The sequence below is a fragment of the Meles meles genome, chromosome 15, assembly GCF_922984935.1.
Source record: "Meles meles chromosome 15, mMelMel3.1 paternal haplotype, whole genome shotgun sequence".
NCBI classification, from domain to species: Eukaryota; Metazoa; Chordata; class Mammalia; order Carnivora; family Mustelidae; genus Meles; species Meles meles.
This window is the reverse complement of record NC_060080.1, coordinates 26,475,789-26,495,306: the sequence shown is the minus strand read 5'-3', so window position 1 is coordinate 26,495,306 and position 19,518 is coordinate 26,475,789. Positions and strand designations below refer to the sequence as shown.

General features: G+C 43.3%; 1 protein-coding gene across 4 annotated transcripts in view; it reads right to left on the bottom strand.

Annotated features, from left to right (window-relative positions):
- LTBP1 (latent transforming growth factor beta binding protein 1) overlaps positions 1-19,518 on the bottom strand; it is a 402,027-nt gene that overhangs the window by 356,969 nt on the left and 25,540 nt on the right. For all 4 annotated transcript variants that reach the window (XM_045979278.1, XM_045979276.1, XM_045979280.1 and 1 more), the window contains exon 3: positions 494-791. In XM_045979278.1, coding sequence (XP_045835234.1) covers positions 494-791 — 298 coding nt within the window. The remainder of the gene's footprint in view (positions 1-493; positions 792-19,518) is intronic.

The following is a 19,518-nucleotide window of genomic DNA, read 5'->3' as shown; positions in this document are numbered from 1 at the left end:
GTGTTACTAGAAGAGACACTTAACCTGCTACCGAGGTCGAGAAAGGCTCTTTCCCAGGGTTCCCGCTCTCTTGAATACCTTCTGTGCAGCGTGGCGTTGCTGCCATTGCCAAGTGTCTTTGCAAACTTCCCTCCTGTTTCTCTTCTTAAATTATTTCAAAACTCTAGACACTTCCCCCGCCCCGCTAAAAAAGAAGAATTTTTTAACTCATGACCGCATCACAAACAGCTATCTTTGTTATCCTTGTTCCATCTTGATTCCCTTAGTCCCCTCTAAAGCTTTGGTTTATGTTTATGGTCAGTCTTCCCTGCAGAGGCTAAACACACCCACCAAACATGTTTAAGAGACTTGATGTGTCAACCTTAAGGAAAGAGAAGACATAATTATCCAAGTGATTGCAGCAAATTGTGCAGAACAAGCGGAGTGATTGAAAGCAATGCATTCCGGACAATAATGAAGGTGCTCCTGAGCGGAGGCAAGCTGAAACACTCACTGAGAATGAATCTGCTGGGACAGTCCCACTGAAGGCTTCGGCTTGAGGGTCAAGGTCATCTGGGCCACGGGACTGACTCGTGGTAGACTGTCTGCCTTCTTCAGTGAAGTGCGCTTTGCTGCTTGCTCAGGAGGGATCCAGGAGGAAGCAGACCCAGGACTCTGCCCTCCAAAGCCTGGTGACAAGGTGTCCTGGGCAGCTGTGGTCTCACAGGCTTTGCCCTTGGTCCCCGGTTTACACACACAGAGTTGAGGCCGGAGACACATCCCTCCATTCTGGCACGGTGGAACACAGCTTGCTGCAGAAAGACAACAGAAGACACGACTTTGAAAGAAAAGCTCTGTAGGGGCACCTGGGTGGCTCGAGGGGTTAAAGCCTCTGCTTTCAGCTCAGGTCATGATCTCTGGGTCCTGGGATCGAGCCCTGCATCAGGCTCTCTGCTCAGCGGGACGCCTGCTTCCCCTCTCTCTCTGCCTACTTGTGATTTCTCTGTCAAATAAATAAATAAAATCTTTAAAAAAGAAAAGTTTTGTAGAATTCACAAATTCTTCCAAAGCCTTCACATTAGCACCAGTATTTTTCCCCCAAAAAATAAAACTGTATTTAAAAACATGATGAAGGGGCACCTGGGTGGCTCAGTCGGTTAAGCGGCTGCCTTCGACTCAGGTCATGATTCCAGAGTCCTGGGATCGAGCCCCACATCAGGCTCCCTGTTCAGCAGGAAGCCTGCTTCTCCCTCTCCCATTCCCCCTGCTTGTGTTCCCTCTCTCACTGTGTCTTTCTGTCAAATAAATATATAAAATCTTAAAAAAATAAAAAAATTTAAAAAACCATGATGGAGGGGTGTGTAAGTGGCTTGCTTGGTTAAGCTTCCAGCTCTTGGTTTGGGCTCAGGTCATAATCTCAAGGCCGTGAGCTCAAGCCCTGTGTCAGAAGCATGATTAAGGTTCTCTCTCTCTCTCTCTGTCCCTCTCCCACCACCACTCACACTGCCTCCCAAAAACAAAAAATGATTTTAGACAAAACAAGATGGCAATGACGACGATGACGATGATGATAGCTCATTTTTTTTTAAAGATTTATTTATTTATTTGACAGAGATCACAAGTAGGCAGAGAGGCAGGCAGAGAGAGAGAGAGAGAGGAGGAAGCAGGCTCTCTGCTTAGCAGAGAGCCCTATGTGGGGCTCGATCCCAGGACCCTGGGATCATGACCTGAGCCGAAGGCAGAGGCTTTAACCCACTGAGCCACCCCAGCGCCCCCATGATAGCTCATATTTATTAATGGCTTCCTCTGTGCTAGGCACTGTTCTCCTGAGGTATCGACAAATTTAATCCCCTGGCAACTGCCGTAAGTAGATGTTTTATTTTGCCTATTTAACTGTTGGAAGAAACAGACACCCAGGGGTTATGTAACGTGCCAAAGGTCACACGATTGTGAGTAAACATTAGAGCTGGGAATTGAATCCAAGTGACCTGGCTACAACATCATCATTCCTAACTACTCTATCACAGTGCCGCTCAGAAATGCACCAGAAACAAAGGAAAAACTTAAGAAAATGCTTTGCCCTTCTTCTTAAACTGTGCTCTGTATCAATTTTAGGTATCCACATAAGACTCAGCAAAACAAACAAACAAACAAACACAAAAACAAGTTCCACCTCAAACCCCCAAAGGTGTGACAGACTTCATCTGGCATAAGCTATCAGAGCTTGGAGTAACTGAGAAATGTAGTCCAAGCCACTTTCTTGTTTTTACAGGGCAGAAGGATGCACAGATTGAGAAGCATCCAACATACACTTTCATACTTTTGTTTTTAAAAGCCAGTGCCCTGTACACCATTCCTCATGTTACAACGGAAGGCAACCAAAAAGAAATGAGCTCTTTATCTCCTATCCAATAGGATGCATGCATTCCAAATCACTGACCTGAGGTAAGCAAATTTCATGTAGGCAAGGTACTAGAGCAGTTTAGCGGTTACGGACTTGAATTTTATTAGGTGTATTAGGTTGATGTTATAGGCTGATGGACAGGATTCCTTCAGTTTCTTCTTTATTTGTCCAAATGCACTGATTTACGCCAACTGATTTTTTTTTTTTAAAGATTTATTTATTTATTTGACAGAGAGAGGTCACAAGTAGGCAGAGAGGCAGGCAGAAAGAGAGAGGGAGAAACAGGCTCCCCACTGAGCAGAGAGCCCGACGCGGGGCTCGATCCCAGGACCCTGAGATCATGACCTGAGCCAAAGGCAGAGGCTCAAACCACTGAGCCACCCAGGTGCCCCTACGCCAACTGATTTTTTTATCAGTCCACTTTTAACTTTAACTCTTGGTCCTCAGACAGATCACACTCCAATCTCCCATAAAAGTCAATGCCAGATTCGGTCCACAAACATTTACAGAATAGATGAGGGACATGAACAGAGGAGGCTCACTTATGGAGAAGCCGAATGACCAAGACCTAAAAGCCCTTCGACCTCCTGATCCTCTATAAAAGAGAGAGATACTTTTCCCATCGTCGTACAATATGATTCATACTAGTTATAGCAAATAATGATAATAAATGACCATCAAGTGTCAGAATACTAGGCTTACAAATTTTCCAAAAGTGGGAAAGGATTCTTAAAAAGCAAAGAAAAATGCAGTCAACTCCTTTGATGACCTTGGGGTAAGTTATTTAACCTTGGCCTCTGCACCTGTACATGTTTGGGGGCAGGAGGAGGGCAGTAACTGTTTTTTTCTAAAATGGTCCCAAAGAGCTCTTACCAAATTAGGCTTCTAGAATTCAAAGCCCAAAACTATGCACTTCCACGGTTCAGGATTCTAACTTATCAGCATTTTCTTGGCCAACTGATGACCACTGGGTCCCTCCTCGGCCACGGTTATTTATGGAATGTCACAAGAATGGAAATGGGCTCCACCCAGAGAGAACAGACATAGCCACGAGGGAGAACAGGACCGGGCTTTCGAAGCTGCGCCTGTACCAGAGATCACCCCCCCAGGCACTCTCACATACACATTCTCTTCATGCTTTCAATTAGAAACATGTTTCATTTGAACATCTGAGAATGATTTCCGCTTCTCCTTCCAACCAAGGTGTACTGCAAATGTCCCCTCATCTAGCAGGAAGGCTGCACAGAGCAGCTGACAAAAGCTGGTACCTAGATAGGGCCCAAAATACCACTGAGAGCATACAACAAGAACCTGGCTTTAGAAGGAGGACGTGGATGGATCGCAAGTAGAAAAGGGTAGAGATTTTTCTTAATTCTTCAAATTTGGTAGCGTGTGGGAGGCAGGGAAAGAATTTTCAACAAATTTACAAAAAATGTTCTACTGTAAGAGAAAGAACGTGTTATATACTAGTGTTTCTGGATACACTACCACCCTTTTGCAGTAAATGTTGAAAGAACAGCAAGGAGAATGACTAGACAATGTTCTCTTCCACCTACCCCAGGAAGGCTCTAGAAGCAGCTTCCTGGTGCACGCAGACAGTGAGGGCTGGCTCAACCTGGGGCAGGGGACTGGGGAGACTTAGTCCCTAACTGCCAAGATAAGCCCCTCAACTGACATGAAAAGACCAGCAAAACTCATGTCCTGCAACCACATTTTATCAAGCCATTTTTCCTCGGAACTGGGACCTCACGTAGGCGTGGTTCTCGCTTCCCAAAGCGTGGTGCCTGGACCAGCAGCCGCATGCCGAAGCCCTCTAGGAATGCACATTCTCGGGCCGCCCCGGGGCCTGTGAATCAGAAATGGCAGTCCAGCAGTCTGACTGTCCTCTAGATGAGGCAGATGCATCATCAAGTGTGAAAACCACGGACAAACTTACAGTGTTTGGAAACTTGCACTCTTCCACCAGCCAGTTTTTGAGGATTTTTTTTTTTTCTAATTCCACTATCATTAGCATACAGTGTTATAGTACCTTCAGGTATACAATGTAGTGGCTCGACAATTCCATGCATTAGGAGGTATATTTTTATAAAGGCAAATTTGGTGTTTTCACACTACAGTTGCATTTATTTTCTTGAATTCTTGCTGTGATAAATAGGTTTGTTTTACATTGTTGCCCTTTTATTTTTAATGCAAAAAGTTTAAAAACTTTCCCTAGGACCAAATTCCCAAGATGATTATAGGTCCCTTCCAAAAGTTTATTTGTCACATTCACTTCCAATGTAAAAATCTGTAGGCAATGTAAAAAAACGGTTATTCTAACCAAGGCACTCAAGTATGTGGAATATTATAAATAAATGTTACAGAAGCACTTTAAAAATACTTTTTCCACCAGTGGATTCTGCATTGGCCCAGCCAGAAGTAGTTCAACACAATGAGTAAACACTACATCAAGATCTTACCAGCAGCTTGGGCCTCGGTTCTCAGGCTAAGCTACACATTAGAATTGCCTGGGGAGCTTTTAAAACTCTCAAAACCCAAGGCTAACGCCAGGCTCTGAACCAGAATCTCTGGGGGAGGAGCTCAGACATCAGTTCTGGTTTTTGCTTTTTGCTTTTTTAAAGTCTCCAGGTAATTGCAATGTGCAGCCAAACTTGAGCAAAATCCTAATCCAGACTTGCTGACAGACTGGGTTTCGTAAAATGCAGCTCTTTGGACTTTTTCTCCTTCATTCAAAAGCTTTCAGCACATGTTAGCTGCCCATGAGACACATTTAAGACCCTCTACACCTGCCCCGACCCCCTTTCCACCCCCACTGCCGTCGGCACGTCTCTGCAGAAGCCCACCACTCCTTGCTTATGCACTTGGTGCCCTGTCCTAAAACACAGGCCCCGCAAGCTCTGGCTTGTGTGGAATGCCCTCCTTCTCTCTGAAGTCCTTCCCAAAGGCCTGCCCACTCCTACCAAGACCTGTTCATTGCCCAAACTCCTATCCCCTCCCACCATTCCTATCACAGCCCCATGTATGGCCACACATCATTAATCATCTCCCAACAAGTTCTCTCATTTCCCAAACTATGTTATCCACTGGGAGGTCAGGTAATTGGCTCATGCAGAACTTTCTGCAGCCTGGAAAGGCAGCTTTAACTGCATCTTGGTCAACTGACTGGTGTGCAAGCAGCACCACTCCTTTCCAAATTATGCTGCCATCTGAGGATATCTATGAAGAATATAATCAGTACACTCCTAATCTGTTACATCACAACAGTCTACACCTCCGGACTTCATTTGCATGTGGCATCTTTGATCAAATCTCCAATCCTTCAAAGACGTTTTTAAACAAAAATCAGTTTTCAAATATACTCTGCTAATGTAGAAGATCTGTAGTGGCATTTAAACAACATGCTCTTGGGGGCACCTGGGTGGCTCAGTCAGCGAAGCCTCTGCCTTGAGCTCAGGTCATGATCTCAGTGTCCTGGGATGGAGCCCCACATCCAGCTCCCTGTTCAGTGGGGAGTCTGCTTTCTTAAAGAAACCATTTCAGAAGCCCAGACCCAATGTGTTCCAGAAGAACTCTGAAGGGATGCGACTCTCCGAAACAAGCTGGTGAAGGACTAACAGAAAAGAACATCACAATGCACTTATGGTAAGAGCTGTGATAAGTTACTAAGTCTCCAGTGGAAAAGCATGTTAAGGGGATTATCCTAAGAAGTTCAGATGCAAACCAAACAAACAAGAACTTCTGTGAGGAGCATGCACATGGAGATGGTTCAGAGACCTACAGACTGTCCCCTGAACCTTCACCGGCAGGTGAAGCTGCACAGGCAGGGGGTAGAACACCAGGAGGCCAGGACCTGTAGCGAGCAAATTCCCAGTCCTGCCCCCACCAAAGTCAGGACATCCAGCAGGGTCCCCAGAATTAAACTCCTTTAAAAAGGATAGCAAGGGAGGTGGGTGGGGGGGGTGGGCTAGATGGGTGACGGGTATTAAAAAAGGACACCTGGGGCGCCTGGGTGGTTCAATGGGTTAAAGCCTCTGCCTTCGGCTCAGGTCATGATCCCAGGGTCCTGGGATGGAGCCCTGCACTGGGCTCTCTGCTCAGCAGGGAGCCTGCTTCCCCCCTCCCTCTCTGCCTGCCTCTCTGACTACTTGTGATCTCTGTCTATCAAATAAATAAATAAAATCTTTATATAAATAAATAAATAAGGACACCTGATGTGATGAGCCTGGGTGTTGTATTTAAGGGCTGAGTCACTGAATTCTACTCCAGAAACCAATACTGCACTGTAGTTTAACTAAAATGTAAGTTGAAAAAATAAATAAAGAGGATAGGAAGACTTCAATGTTACTACCAGGCAAGAACAAACAGTCCATGAAAGGAAACTAACACACAAACCAGTTAAGAACACAGATACAAAATACCTAAATAAAATATTAGTATTTGAAAAACAGAAGAGCAAGCAGAATTCCAGAATTACAGGATGGCTTTAATGTCAGCAAATCCTGTCTACGGAATTCCCCGTGTTAAAAAACCAAACGAGAACTTAGCCCAATGAATGCAGAATGTCTTCCAATAAAATCCATCGCCACTCATTATATGTTTATTAAAAAAAAAAAAAAAATTTGGAAGGGGAGGCGAACCATAAGAGACTATGGACTCTGAAAAACAACCTGAGGGTTTTGAAGGGTCAGGGGTGAGAGGTTGGGGGAACAGGTGGTGGGTAATAGGGAGGGCACGTTTTGCATGGAGCACTGGGTGTTGTGCAAAAACAATGAATACTGTTACGCTGAAAAAATAAATAAAATGGAAAAAAAGATCCATAGCCACTCATAATAACAAAAATTGTTAGCCAACTAGGAATACAAGGGGATTTCCTTGTTCTAGTAAAGAGTACCTACACCAAATCCCACAACAAATGGCATAGCAAAACCTACAGCAAGTACTATAAGGAAGCTGTAGAGGCCTTCCTATCAAAGTGGGAGACGTAAGGTCTAAACGCCTATCATAATCCCCAATAGCTAATGTTGTGTTGCAGGTTCCAGCCACCAGGACACACGAAGAAAAAGAAATGAAAGGTCTCAGAACCAGAAGAAAGAAATAAGTTTATCATTATTTTCAATTTAAATAAATGTCTATATAAATACAAAGACTCTACAAACTACCATAAGCGATAATGCAGAACTGGTTCAGAGACAGAGCAACAGATCAATACAGTGTAATACAAAGCTTAGAAATGGACGAAAACATGGAGACTTGCAACATGATGGCGACACAACGAATCTGTAGAGAAGCACTGGGCTACATAATGGTTTTGGAAAACAGACATTCATCCAAAAGAATTAAAATCTGAGCCCTACCCACATAAGAAATATACATTCTAGACCTTTAAAAACTTTAAATGAAAATGTGACAGAATCTCTTCACGATTTGGGGTAAGGAAGAATTTCTCAAACCTGAAACTGGGAGTAAAAATCAAAAAGGATTGATGAACCTGACTATATCCAGAAAGAGAGAATCTTAAGTAGACTCCACGCCCAGTCCAGAGCCCACCGTGGGGCTCAATCTCACATCCCTGAGATCATGACCAGAGGGAAAATCAAGAGGCAGGTGCTTAATGGACTAAGTTACCCAGGTGCCCCAAACTTGACTAGAACATAATTTAAAAGACACTATACACAAAACTGAAAGACATATGACAAAGACACTTGTGACAGATTGAACAAAGGATTATAGCCAGATAGATCAAGAATTCCTAAAAATCAAGGAAACGCCCCCAAAATGGACAAAAGATATGAATTCGTTATTCACAGATCATGAAATGGGAGTGACAAATAAATGTGAAAAGATATTCAACCTCTCCCATTATCTGAGAACTGCACCCAAAACAACATTGGGATGCAGTTCTACAGTCCAGAGACTGGCCATAAGTCTGTCAACACCCGGTGTGAGCAAAGATCTAGGGAGATGGGAACTCTTCCATAATGCTCACGGGTTATTTTACATTCACCTCTGCAAAGAGCAGTATTCAGTGAGGTTCTAATGTGAAATCCCTAAGGGCTGGCAGTTGCACTTCTAGGCTGTCATGTACTCAAGCAATGTTCACTGCACACCATGAACAGAAGGAAAATACTGGCATTGATAAACTGTGGTATATTCGTACAATGTAACACTAGACAGCAGGTAAAATCATGATCTAGGTCTATACCCAGCCACATGGAGGGATCTTGAAAACAACATTCACCGAGAAAGTAAATTACATGATGCTACTTTGTGATACTCTTCTTGATATGATAATAAGTGTCCATGCAATTTTTAAAATATATAAAATGCTAATCATTTTTATAGACATAGGAAATCAACAAAAGCATAAAAACTGGATTCACACTAAATTCGTGACAGTGATCACCTCTTAGAAAGAAGCAGAACAATACTAGAGAAGAAAATAAATCACTTTACTGGAGTTTTTTTCTGAAAGGAAAGAAGGGTAGCAAATAAGACAACGAGCTTACCTATATTAGCTGTGCGTAGTATATAAATTGGGATTTACGACTGTACCCTTTGTACTTTTCTGTATACTTTATTTTTCAAAATCAAAACAAGTTTTAAAAAACAATGCCACAGAAGGCAATTAAGAACTGAAGGCAGTGAACACCTGTTCCTTACACAGGGGGTGAGGAGGGGCTCACGAATGATGAGGCAGGTCAGTGTCAGAAACTGCCCCCATGACAACGATGAGCTCAGACTGCAGAGCCTGGGCTTGCAGAAAGCTGACATTAAGACACAGGTGAAGAGAACATGAGACAACATTTTACTGTATCCTGGAGGCCAGACCAAGCTTCTGAAAACACCTTTTCGTCATTTGAAACAAATTCTCAAGTTCTATCCTAAACAAATACTCGCCCGTATCTTCCCTATTTGATTCCTACTCCGGTTGAGAAGCAGATCCTAATGTTCTTTAAAAGTTCGACGATTGTATTTTTAGGAAACAACCCATGCCCTGAGGTTCAGCCTCTACTGCTTTTAATTCTAAAAAAGTACTCTTCGTTATATTTAAAACTCGTTCCGGCCCACACAGGGCCAACAGGATGACTGTCTACCCCCTTGCTTTTCTCTCCAGACAAGTTGTAGCATGTCTCCTGCATGTGTCCCGCAGAGAAATGTGAGTCTCACTGTGTCTTCTGTGATCAGAGACAGCAGGTGAGAAATGGCTTTGCTGTGTGTGTCTTCACAGTAATTCCCAGCTGCCCTTTGAAGTTATTCAACAACACTAAGTGATATCAGATCACAAGAAACATAGCATGAGGTCACACATTTTAGTCTAACTCCGTCTGCTCCTTGTACCAAACCCAAATAAATGCTGTGTTTGCCTTGCAAATGTCTCTGGGTCAGCTTCCTCCGAATCCCTCAAGAGCAAAAAACATTAGCATAACATCCTGATGTCTTTTCTATCCAGCCTCATGGAATAATGAACAATTCCCCATCACCGAATTTTCTGGTAGGTGAACCAAGCGCCAACACATATACTAAACCTTGTGGGTTTTAATCTTCAGGGACACCCGTGAGAAGTACCTCAGGTAGGGGTGTGGGGGGTGGGGGGCAGTGGTTTATGTGCATGTGTTCAGGTCCTCTTTCCAGGTCAGGCTGCCAACTAGCCCGGCCTTTCTCCCCACTCTTTCCTATCCTGTTTGCTTTGGTCATCTACTCTCTATCTCAAGTGACAACTTACCCAAGCAGGCAGTCAGATGGTTGTGCAGACGGTCAGCACAAATTACACAGAACACAAGTCATAAAGGTTATGTGCAGAATTTCCTGGCTTTTTCAGGAGTTTAATGCCTTGATGTCAAGTACTGAGCTGCCATCTGCCTAATTCCCCGGGAGCTGTGTTCTGGAAGCTGGAAGTTCTGGAAGCCTGAGCTCAGCAGGAGTAGCTTGTTTCTGTGTGATTTAATTTAAAATAGGTGGTCAGCAGAGGCCAAGCACAGTCCTCCTGATGCCATCAAGAATGGTGAAACCACTCATGGAATATAACGTAATTAAGTCGTAAGTCACGTAATGAAAAACCACCAGCAGTTTTGCTGGGTTCTGTTTCTGGCCTTATTACTGCCATTTTATTAATGTTTCTTAACTTTTTTTTTTAAGTCAGTGAGAAAAAAGAAAGCAACGTTAAAGATCTATAGTTTAGACCATATAAACATTTAATTTAAACTAGCCAAAGGAAGAGAAAGAACAGAAAAATTTTTTCAGGAAATGCTCTTATATAGAAAAGATAAAAGGTGTCTTTAACAAATTAAGACCAAAATTGGGAGGGGAAAAAAAAAAGAAACAAAGAAAGGAGGACAGAAACAGACAATGAAGACAAAAGAAAATGCAGTTAATAAATAAACTGTGGGGTAATGTCCAAATTATCAAAAGAAATACAAACAAAAATGAGGAGATACAATACCCGGCTCGTTTTTTTAAAGTCCCCTAAAAGTATTAGTATAAATAAAAGTAATATTTTCAGAAAGCAGTTTAACAATAGGTTTCAAATATTTCAGTAGCCTCGTTTCTAGAAATGTATTCTAATAGTCAGAAAAGGAAATAACTAGGCACATACATAAGTCAGCCACAGAAGTGTTATTTATGCCAACGAAAAATCCAAAAGAAGCACACAGGTCGAGTCAAGTATGCTATTACAACCATTCAAAATTAGAATTTTAATGTCATATGTTACGTTTTTTAAATGTGGATACTGTTACTATGAATAAAAACCCAATGTTATTTTGTGAGTTAACTGACCACCTTCTCCAACAGTGTAATTTTGTTTTGTGCACTAATGCTCGTACATATGTGGGACACATCTTGAGTTCTGTCACAAGTCTGTGACAAATCTTGAGTTCTACAGACTGTAAAATTCTATGCACATAGAGAGTATGATTGTAATTGACAACTTTATAGTTCATTAGAAGAAAGACCGTGTATTTCTAGGTAATAAATCTGTAATGTGTTTTAATCCCATCATATTATCCTTCTTCACCCATTCACACATTGAGACCCACATCCTAGCACTGTACCAAGAACTGTGGATAAAAAGATGAAGAGACAAATGTGCTCTCAAGGAGATCAGAGGCCAGTTAGGAAAGATTAGTATTTAAAAAAAAAAAAAATCACTGTACAGTTATATGCTGGAACAAAACGTATAGAAGGAATGAGAAATGAGAGGCCCTCGCTGGGTAAATGACAAATATTTTGATATATTATATCCAGGGGACCACAAAGGATACAAAGAATTCTTCAAATGGTTTGTTTCCTGGAGGAGCGAGAAAAACCCCCTGCCCAAGCTCACCGACAGATGGAAGCAGATGACACTGGGCTTTGGAGCCACACCAATCAGAGTCTGAACCACCCCGACCCTACACCCTTGCTGTGTGCCCTGTGACCAATTGCTAAGTTTGACCTGCTCCTTCTTGGTCCTTCACTGAACCAAACAGAGTGGCAATCCTGCATTCCATTTTGTACCAGGCACTAGCCTATGCCCTGTGACTAGAACTGCACACAAGAACATGCCATCTCCGCCCTGGGAAACTCATGGCCCAGGCAGAAGACTGACAGGAGCAGTGACTATCACTATTATAAGCATTTCAAAAAAAGGATGGTACTAAATCCCATATGGGATTTAGGAGATTAGGAAAGACCTCCCTGAGATCATGAATTTAGGACCAGATCTGAAAGCTGAGAGAAGTGGGTAACACATAGGCCTGGCCCTGGAGTGTGGGGCCAAATGTGAGCAGAGAAACCTGCCACAAGGCCATTAAGAAGCAAAATGCAGGGGCGCCCGGGTGGCCCAGTCGGTTAGGCATCTGACTCTTGATTTCAATTCAGGTCATGATTTCTGGGTCCTGGGACCAAGACCCTCACTGGGTTCTACACTCAGCAGTGACTGCTTGAGGATTCTCTCTCTGCCTCTCCCTCTGTCCCTCCCTGCCTCATTCTCTCCCTTTCTCTTTCAAATAAATAAATAAATCTTTTTTTTTTTTTAAATGAAGATTTTAATGAATCACGATAAAAATGGACTCTGCTGGCTCCAGAGCAACTTTTCATTAGCGATCGGGCTCAGCAGGGTGAGGAAGGAATTATAAGCTATTCTTAAATCTATGTGTCCTGTACTCTGCCACAGTATGGTTTACTGTGACCAGCGGAGAGGTTATCCCACACATCAGGAACACAACTCTGATGCCCGTCATCCTCCGTGTAACCTACCGCTGCTCCAGATGCCCCAGTCAACCCAGGAATAGGTGGACGAGAGGCATGCAGGGAGACAAGCCAGCTCTCACGCTGCCAACAAGACTGTCCACAGCAATCAGCCATATTGTCGGATTCAGACCTAGAAACACTAGTGCCTGTTTGGTTTGTGTTTTGCTATCCCTCACCTAGGAAATCTGATACCCAAATACAGCCACCGCAGTATTACAATCACTTTAGTAGTACAAAACAGAAACATCTTACCCATAACAACAAATGGGTAAAAGTCATGGAATGTGATAAGTCATTAAAAAACAATGTTTCCAAGACATATTTTTTTAAATATTTTATTAATTTGACAGACAGAAATCACAACTAGGCAGAGAGGCAGGCAGAGAGAGAGGAGGAAGCAGGCTCTCTGTGGAGCAGAGAGCCCGACATGGGGCTCGATCCCAGGACCTTGGGATCATGACCCGAGCCGAAGGCAGAGGCTTTAACCCACTGAGCCACCCAGGCGCCCCTTTCCAAGACATTTTTAATGACATCGAATAAAAAGAAATACATTAAGAAGTTTCTACTCGTTCTGGAACTCACTCCAGTCAGCTTTGCACCTCTTTCTGTCCACTGAACTGGATCTTGTCAGGGTTGCCTGTGGCCTCTGGGTTGCCCATCTAATGGGCTTTCTCGTTCTTGGCCAAGGGCAGCCAGTGCTCTGATCCACAGTGGATCAATCCCTCCTTTCTCACCACCCTCTTCCCTTAGCGGAGAGGTCACACACCGCCAGTGCCTCAGTTGCCCTCTGGCTATTTCTCCCCTTCCTAGCCTCTGCTGAAAATGCCCAAGACTTGCGTGGTCCTTGGACCCTTCTCCTGGTGATCTCATCCAGGGCCACGGCTCCAATTTGCACAGAGACTGTGCCCAAAGTTAGATCTAGGCCAGGTCTTTCTATCTGAACTACAGAGAACCCTGGTCAGCTGCCGCATCAACAGCTCCACATGGAGAGCTAACAGACTTCTCAAACGAGCATAGTCTGGCTCCCCCGCCCCACCCACCCCAAACTCCACAAGAGGCCTCCCTTCAGCATTCATCCGTGGAAAGCACCGCCATTCACCAAGGTGCTCACCGAGTGCATGAGTTTGCTGGGGCGCTATCACCAAGTGCCACAAACCGGATGGTTGGAACAACAGAAAGTCATTGTCTCAGCTCTGGAGACAGGAGTCGGAGACCAAAGGATCAGAGCGGTTGGTTTCTTCTGAGCGGTGAGAGAATCGGTCCCACTTCTTCTCCCCTCACTCCTCATAGTCTCAGGCATTCCTGGCTTGGAGAAGCTGCTACCCCTCTCTGTGAAGTCATGTCTCCCCTCTCTGAGTGTCTGCATCCAATTACCCTTTCATAAAGACACTGGTTATACTGGATTCGCCATGCCCCCACCCCAGTAGGACCTCTTCTTAACCGATCCCACCTCCAGTGATAATGTTCTCAAAGGGGGTCACATTCTGGGAACCTGGAACTTGGGACCTCCACAAGGGAACTAGAACACGGAAATATTTCAACGTGTCACACCCAAATGACATATTTGAGTCTTCTCTTTATCTCATACCACACATCTAATCCATCTCAAACCCTGGGACACTGACATTTCGATACATCCTGAATGTAACCATTTCTCACCACCTTCCCTCAAACCCTTCCTCCAGCCACCTGCTCACCAGGACAGCCAGAGGGATCCTGTTAGAACCAAAGCTTATTAGAACATCACCCCTCTGCTCCAAACCCTCCAGGGCTTCCATCTCACCCATGCTAAGCCCTTATTCCTATGGCTGCGAGTCACCGCCACGTGTCCCCCATCATTTCCCAGCACTCCTGGAGGGCCATACTCCCAGCACACCGGCTTCCACTGCAGGGCCCTTGCACTGGGTGCACCCCACTCTGGATGTTCTCCCCCAGATAGAACAAGCTGCCTTCCTCACGTCACTCAGCCTCCCCTGTGACCTGCTGCTCCCAAGCAGCAGCCTCGGGGCCTCTCTCTAGTCCCTTCCTCTGCCTCCTATTTCTTCAAAGCACTTATCCCTGCCGGACATTTATCTATTCACTGTCTGTTCTGTTCTTCCCTCCACAGCAAGACAGACTATTTTAGTCACTACTCTTTCCCCCAAGGCCTAGAATAAAGTCTGGCTCATAGAAGATAATAATTGTGAAAAAATGAACACATGAATAAAGGCTGGAAGAAAAACATACCTGAATGTGAACATGATTTATTTACCTATGAGTGGTAAAATTATATGTTATCAATTCTGTTTATGCCATATTATACTTTCCAGATTTTCAAAAATAACCTGTTGTTTTATAGTATGGCAAAAATTAACAATACTTTTTGGAAAAGAAATGTTAGTTCACTTAAGGGCTTGTTTAAACATGCTTAAATGTTTAAGGGCTGTAATTTCCACAATCGAAACAGTACGTGAGACAGCACCATACATGAGACTTTATGGTAACTGTACTATATTGGAACTTACACTTTCTACTTTAAAACTTATTCTTAGTATACTATGATTGGGTAATAGGTCTTGTTCTATTGTTAACATGTTTAATCTGTTTGAAAAGATGACTTCTTTTATTTTCATCAACCAAATATCTTAAACAAGAGAAGCTTTTTTGAAAAATCAGAGCAATAAAAAATAAGTTTTATAAGGCCAAAACGACTGCCAACATAAGACTGGAGTATCTGAAACTTGGATTAAAATACAGGGGAAAAAAGACTAAGAAACCTTTACTGTGATTACAGAGTATCACGTACTGGTAAAGAACCCACCAAAGCCAAACAGCCCAAACCAAGCCCCTCTGAGACGGTGACTAGCTGTGTATCTTTGGGTTTGTTTCCATGACCGTTTTGGCAACTCAGTTTTCCCATCTGTGAAATGGGAATGAGAAAAAAAGAGGGTTTCTATACTGATTCAATGACTATAACCAAGCCCACTTAAAACACTGGCTGGTTCAGCGCAGCACTAGACAGGTGTCAGCTATTAATATTATTACCCTATGTACCAAATTCAACCCACATGTGCCCCAAAATAGCCTTCAAGGAAGCTTTTAAGAAACAGATCATATCCCTATCTGGGATATAATTTTATTTCTACTATTAGAACTTTACATTTACCTAAAACAAAACAGCCTTTCAGAATGGATGAAATATAAGCAACTACCTTTTCTTTTCCCTCTCTCCCACACTTAATCATCCAGATGAAGGATGGCAACAAAGTGACAGCATCATTAGGCTAGAATATTACATAATTGTTCTCATATTTACGAACCAATTTTCTTAAGTGAATAAAGAATCATGGCTACACAAGTGACACAGAGCCTTTAAAAATTACCATTTATAGGGGCGCCTGGATGGTTCAGAGGGTTAAAGCCTCTGCCTTCGGCTCAGGTCATGATCCCAGGGTCCTGGGATCGAGCCCCGCATCGGGCTCTCTGCTCAGCGGGGAGCCTGTTTCCCCCCTCTCTCTGCCAACCTCTCTGTCTACTTGTGATCTCTGTCTGCCAAATAAATAAACAAAATCTTTAAAAAAAAAAAATCACCATTTATTTTGACAGCATTTCTTAAGGTATTTTAGGAGTTTACGTAACCAAGGATGGGAAGACCCTGGAAGACACAGCCCAAGCCAGGCCAGAGCCTTCCCTCGCTAAAATAAAAACACTTGTAAATGTCACTGACGCCCGGGCATCACGACAGAACGCAAACATCGGACAGTCTGTGGACACGGCCCCTGCTACAGAGACCATGGTAATTTGGTTCTTGTACCCTGCAGAGAAGAGGTCAAGCCTCATGGTGAACTCTAAGGCCATTCCCCTAATGGAAAGAAGCTGCCCAGCAGAAGATGTATTTGTAAATAATTAGTCCTTCTCGTACTGTGAAATGTGATAGAAGTATTTTCAGCATTGAAGCTGAAATAGAACCGTGGACTCTGAGGGCTCATCAGCAAGCAGCTGAAAGGAACAAGCAAAAGCTCTCTTTTCAAACCCTTAATATATAAAATCAAAAATTGTTTAGAGAGCATTCTCTTTTACAACATCCTGCTGGAGAAATTAGTTTAGTGGCTCCTTTTACCCATACGGTGGGCCTGCCGTTCCATGTGCATCTAAATTGTCTTTTAATTTAACTGATCTCTCAAGTCTCTTCCATAATCTGTCACCTCTGATCAGAAGTAAAAACTACGTCATTAGGAAACACATTTAAATAATTATTAAGAGCAAGGATTATTTTTTAGAAGTCATCAATTTTATTTCCCTCTAAAACATTATGCAGACTTATTAAGTGATGATAACTGGGTGTTACTCTTTCCAAATTCTTAATGCCTTTTTCAGTAAATGGTCACAGAAGTTTTTAAAGATTTAATCAAAGTAATTCTATTGTTCAAAATATTCCATATTATAACCAACTTTATTAATAGTAATTTTGGTTGCCTCTGTTTTCTTACAAAGTGGAACTGCTAAATTTTCTTTTTTTTTTTCCTTAAAGATTTTACTTATTTATTTGACAGAGAGAGAGATCACAAGTAGGCAGAGAGGCAGGCAGAGAGAAGGGAAAGCAGACTCCCTGATGAGCAGAGAGCCTGATGCGGGGCTTGATCCCAGGACCCTGAGACCATGACCTGAGCCAAAGGCAGAGGCTTAACGCACTGACCACCCAGGTACCCCAGAACTGCTAAATTTTCTAATCCATTCTGGAAAAACCTAATAAAGAGAAAGAAAATAAGGAAATTTTACACAATTCTGGAAGCAGAGATTTTAATGAAGCGAAAAATACAATCATGAATTTCTCACAACTACCTATTTAGCAGACTATGAAGTCATTTATTCTTAAACCACAATCTCCTGAAAATAATGTATTCCTAGTACCCACTTTTTTGTATTTTTCTTAGATTTCTTCCCATTGCTCATCACCAGCTCCTACTGTGATCAGCAGCAGGCTTTTGCGGAGTGGGAAGGAGGAAGAAAGAGAGAAAGGACTACTGTGGTTCTTTGTGGCAGCTAGTCTCTAAAGATGACCCAAACAATTCCACCCCTCCTTAGTGGCAGATGCCACTCCTCCCATCAAAAGGTGGAGTTTATGTCACACCCCCCACCCCACCCCCCAAATCTGAGCTGGGTCTATGACTGTCCCACCAAAGAAATACAGAAGTATCATTCTGAGACCTCTGAGCCTGAGCACTAAAAAGGCCAGGAAGCAGCACTTCTTCCATCTTGGAACCCAGCCACCAGGTTATGGGGAAGCCCAAGCAACCACCTGAAAGAGACCCGGATGGAGAAGAACTGAGACCTCCAACCAACAGCCCCTTCTGAGCTCCCAACCAACCAGCCTCCAACATCATCTTGCCAGCCATGTAAGTATTCTCTCTTGGAAGTAAAGCCACTCACAAGCCACCCAAGTTGATGTCACATGGTACAGGAATGAGGTGTCCCTATTAAACCCTGACAGATTGCAAAATCATGAGTAAATACATGTTTGTTTTCAGCCACTAAGTAGTAGGGTAATTTGTCTTGCAACAACACATTGCAGAAATAGTTTTCCCAAAGAAGATTCACCACATCCCATGCCAGGGCTTCTGCTAATTCTACCATGCTTGATCACCCTGTGAGAACACTTAAAACTGTAACTGCATGATCAAGTCCTCTCACTAAACACTAGCACAGATGTGATTAATAACCTCAGGAGCCCTGTGAAGCAGGGAGAAAGCGCAGCACAGAGCTCCGTACCTATGTATTCTCAAGCACTGAACTGGATCAAATACGAGGCCAGCTTCCTAATGAGCGTCTGACCAATTTACCAGGCACAGAAAAAAATACTCATCTTTGATAATAATTGCCACAACCAAATACTATTTTAACGATTTTGTTATACATAGTTTGCCATTTTATAAATAATACAATATGCAAAAACAAAACCAAAAAAATCTAACTGTGCACTTTTTTTCTAAGATTTTATTTTTGCGAGAGAGAGAGAAAGTGAGCACATGCATGAGTTGAGGGCTGGAGGGCAGAGGGAGAAGCAGACTCCCTTCTGAGCAGGGAGCCTTATATAGGTAGGGCTCCGTCCCAGGACCCTGGGATCAAGACCTGAGCGGAAGGCAGATGCCTAACTGACTGAGCCACTGGGATGCCAGAACTGTACACTTTAAGTGTGTGAATTACATGGTATATGAGTTATATCTTGATAAGTTTGTGTAAAACAAAACCGCCATGGCCATATAAGGCAATTCCATCAACCTGCTTATAAAGCTCAAGGAATCTTGGATAACAGATAAATTGGCCCAGCTGTGGTCAAACCTTAAGTCAGAGACTGTGAGAATAAGCAGGACCTCATCCAAGGATTAAAATTCCCCTACAATATAAGTCAAGCACCTCCAATAAGGGTCTCCACCCACCAACAGCTCAGGTCATCTTTGAATAGTCCATCCTTTTAAAAGACTTTTCCTTGGGACACCTGGATGGCACAGTCGGTTAAGCATCCAACGTGGTTTCAGCTCAGGTCATGATCTCAGGGTTGTGAGATCAAGCCCTGCATTGGGCTCCACACTCAGCAAAGAGTCTGCTTGAGTTTCTCCTCTCTCTGCCTCTGTTCATGCTCTTTCTCTCTCCCTCCAAAATGGATATATAAATCTTAAAAAAAAAAAAAAGACTTTTCCTTATATTGAGTTAAAATCCATCTACTTATTGCTTCCATTCATTGACTCCTCTTTCCCCAACATTTGAAGAAGGCTCTACCACACCACCTGTGGCTTCTTTCCTCCTGACATCACACTCATTCCTGCAGCTGCTCCTCACGTGGGCACTGTCTCGAGCTCCTCCATCACCTGGCCGCCCAGCTCTGAGTACGTACAGCATGTCTCAGTATCCAAGAGGATGAGCTATGC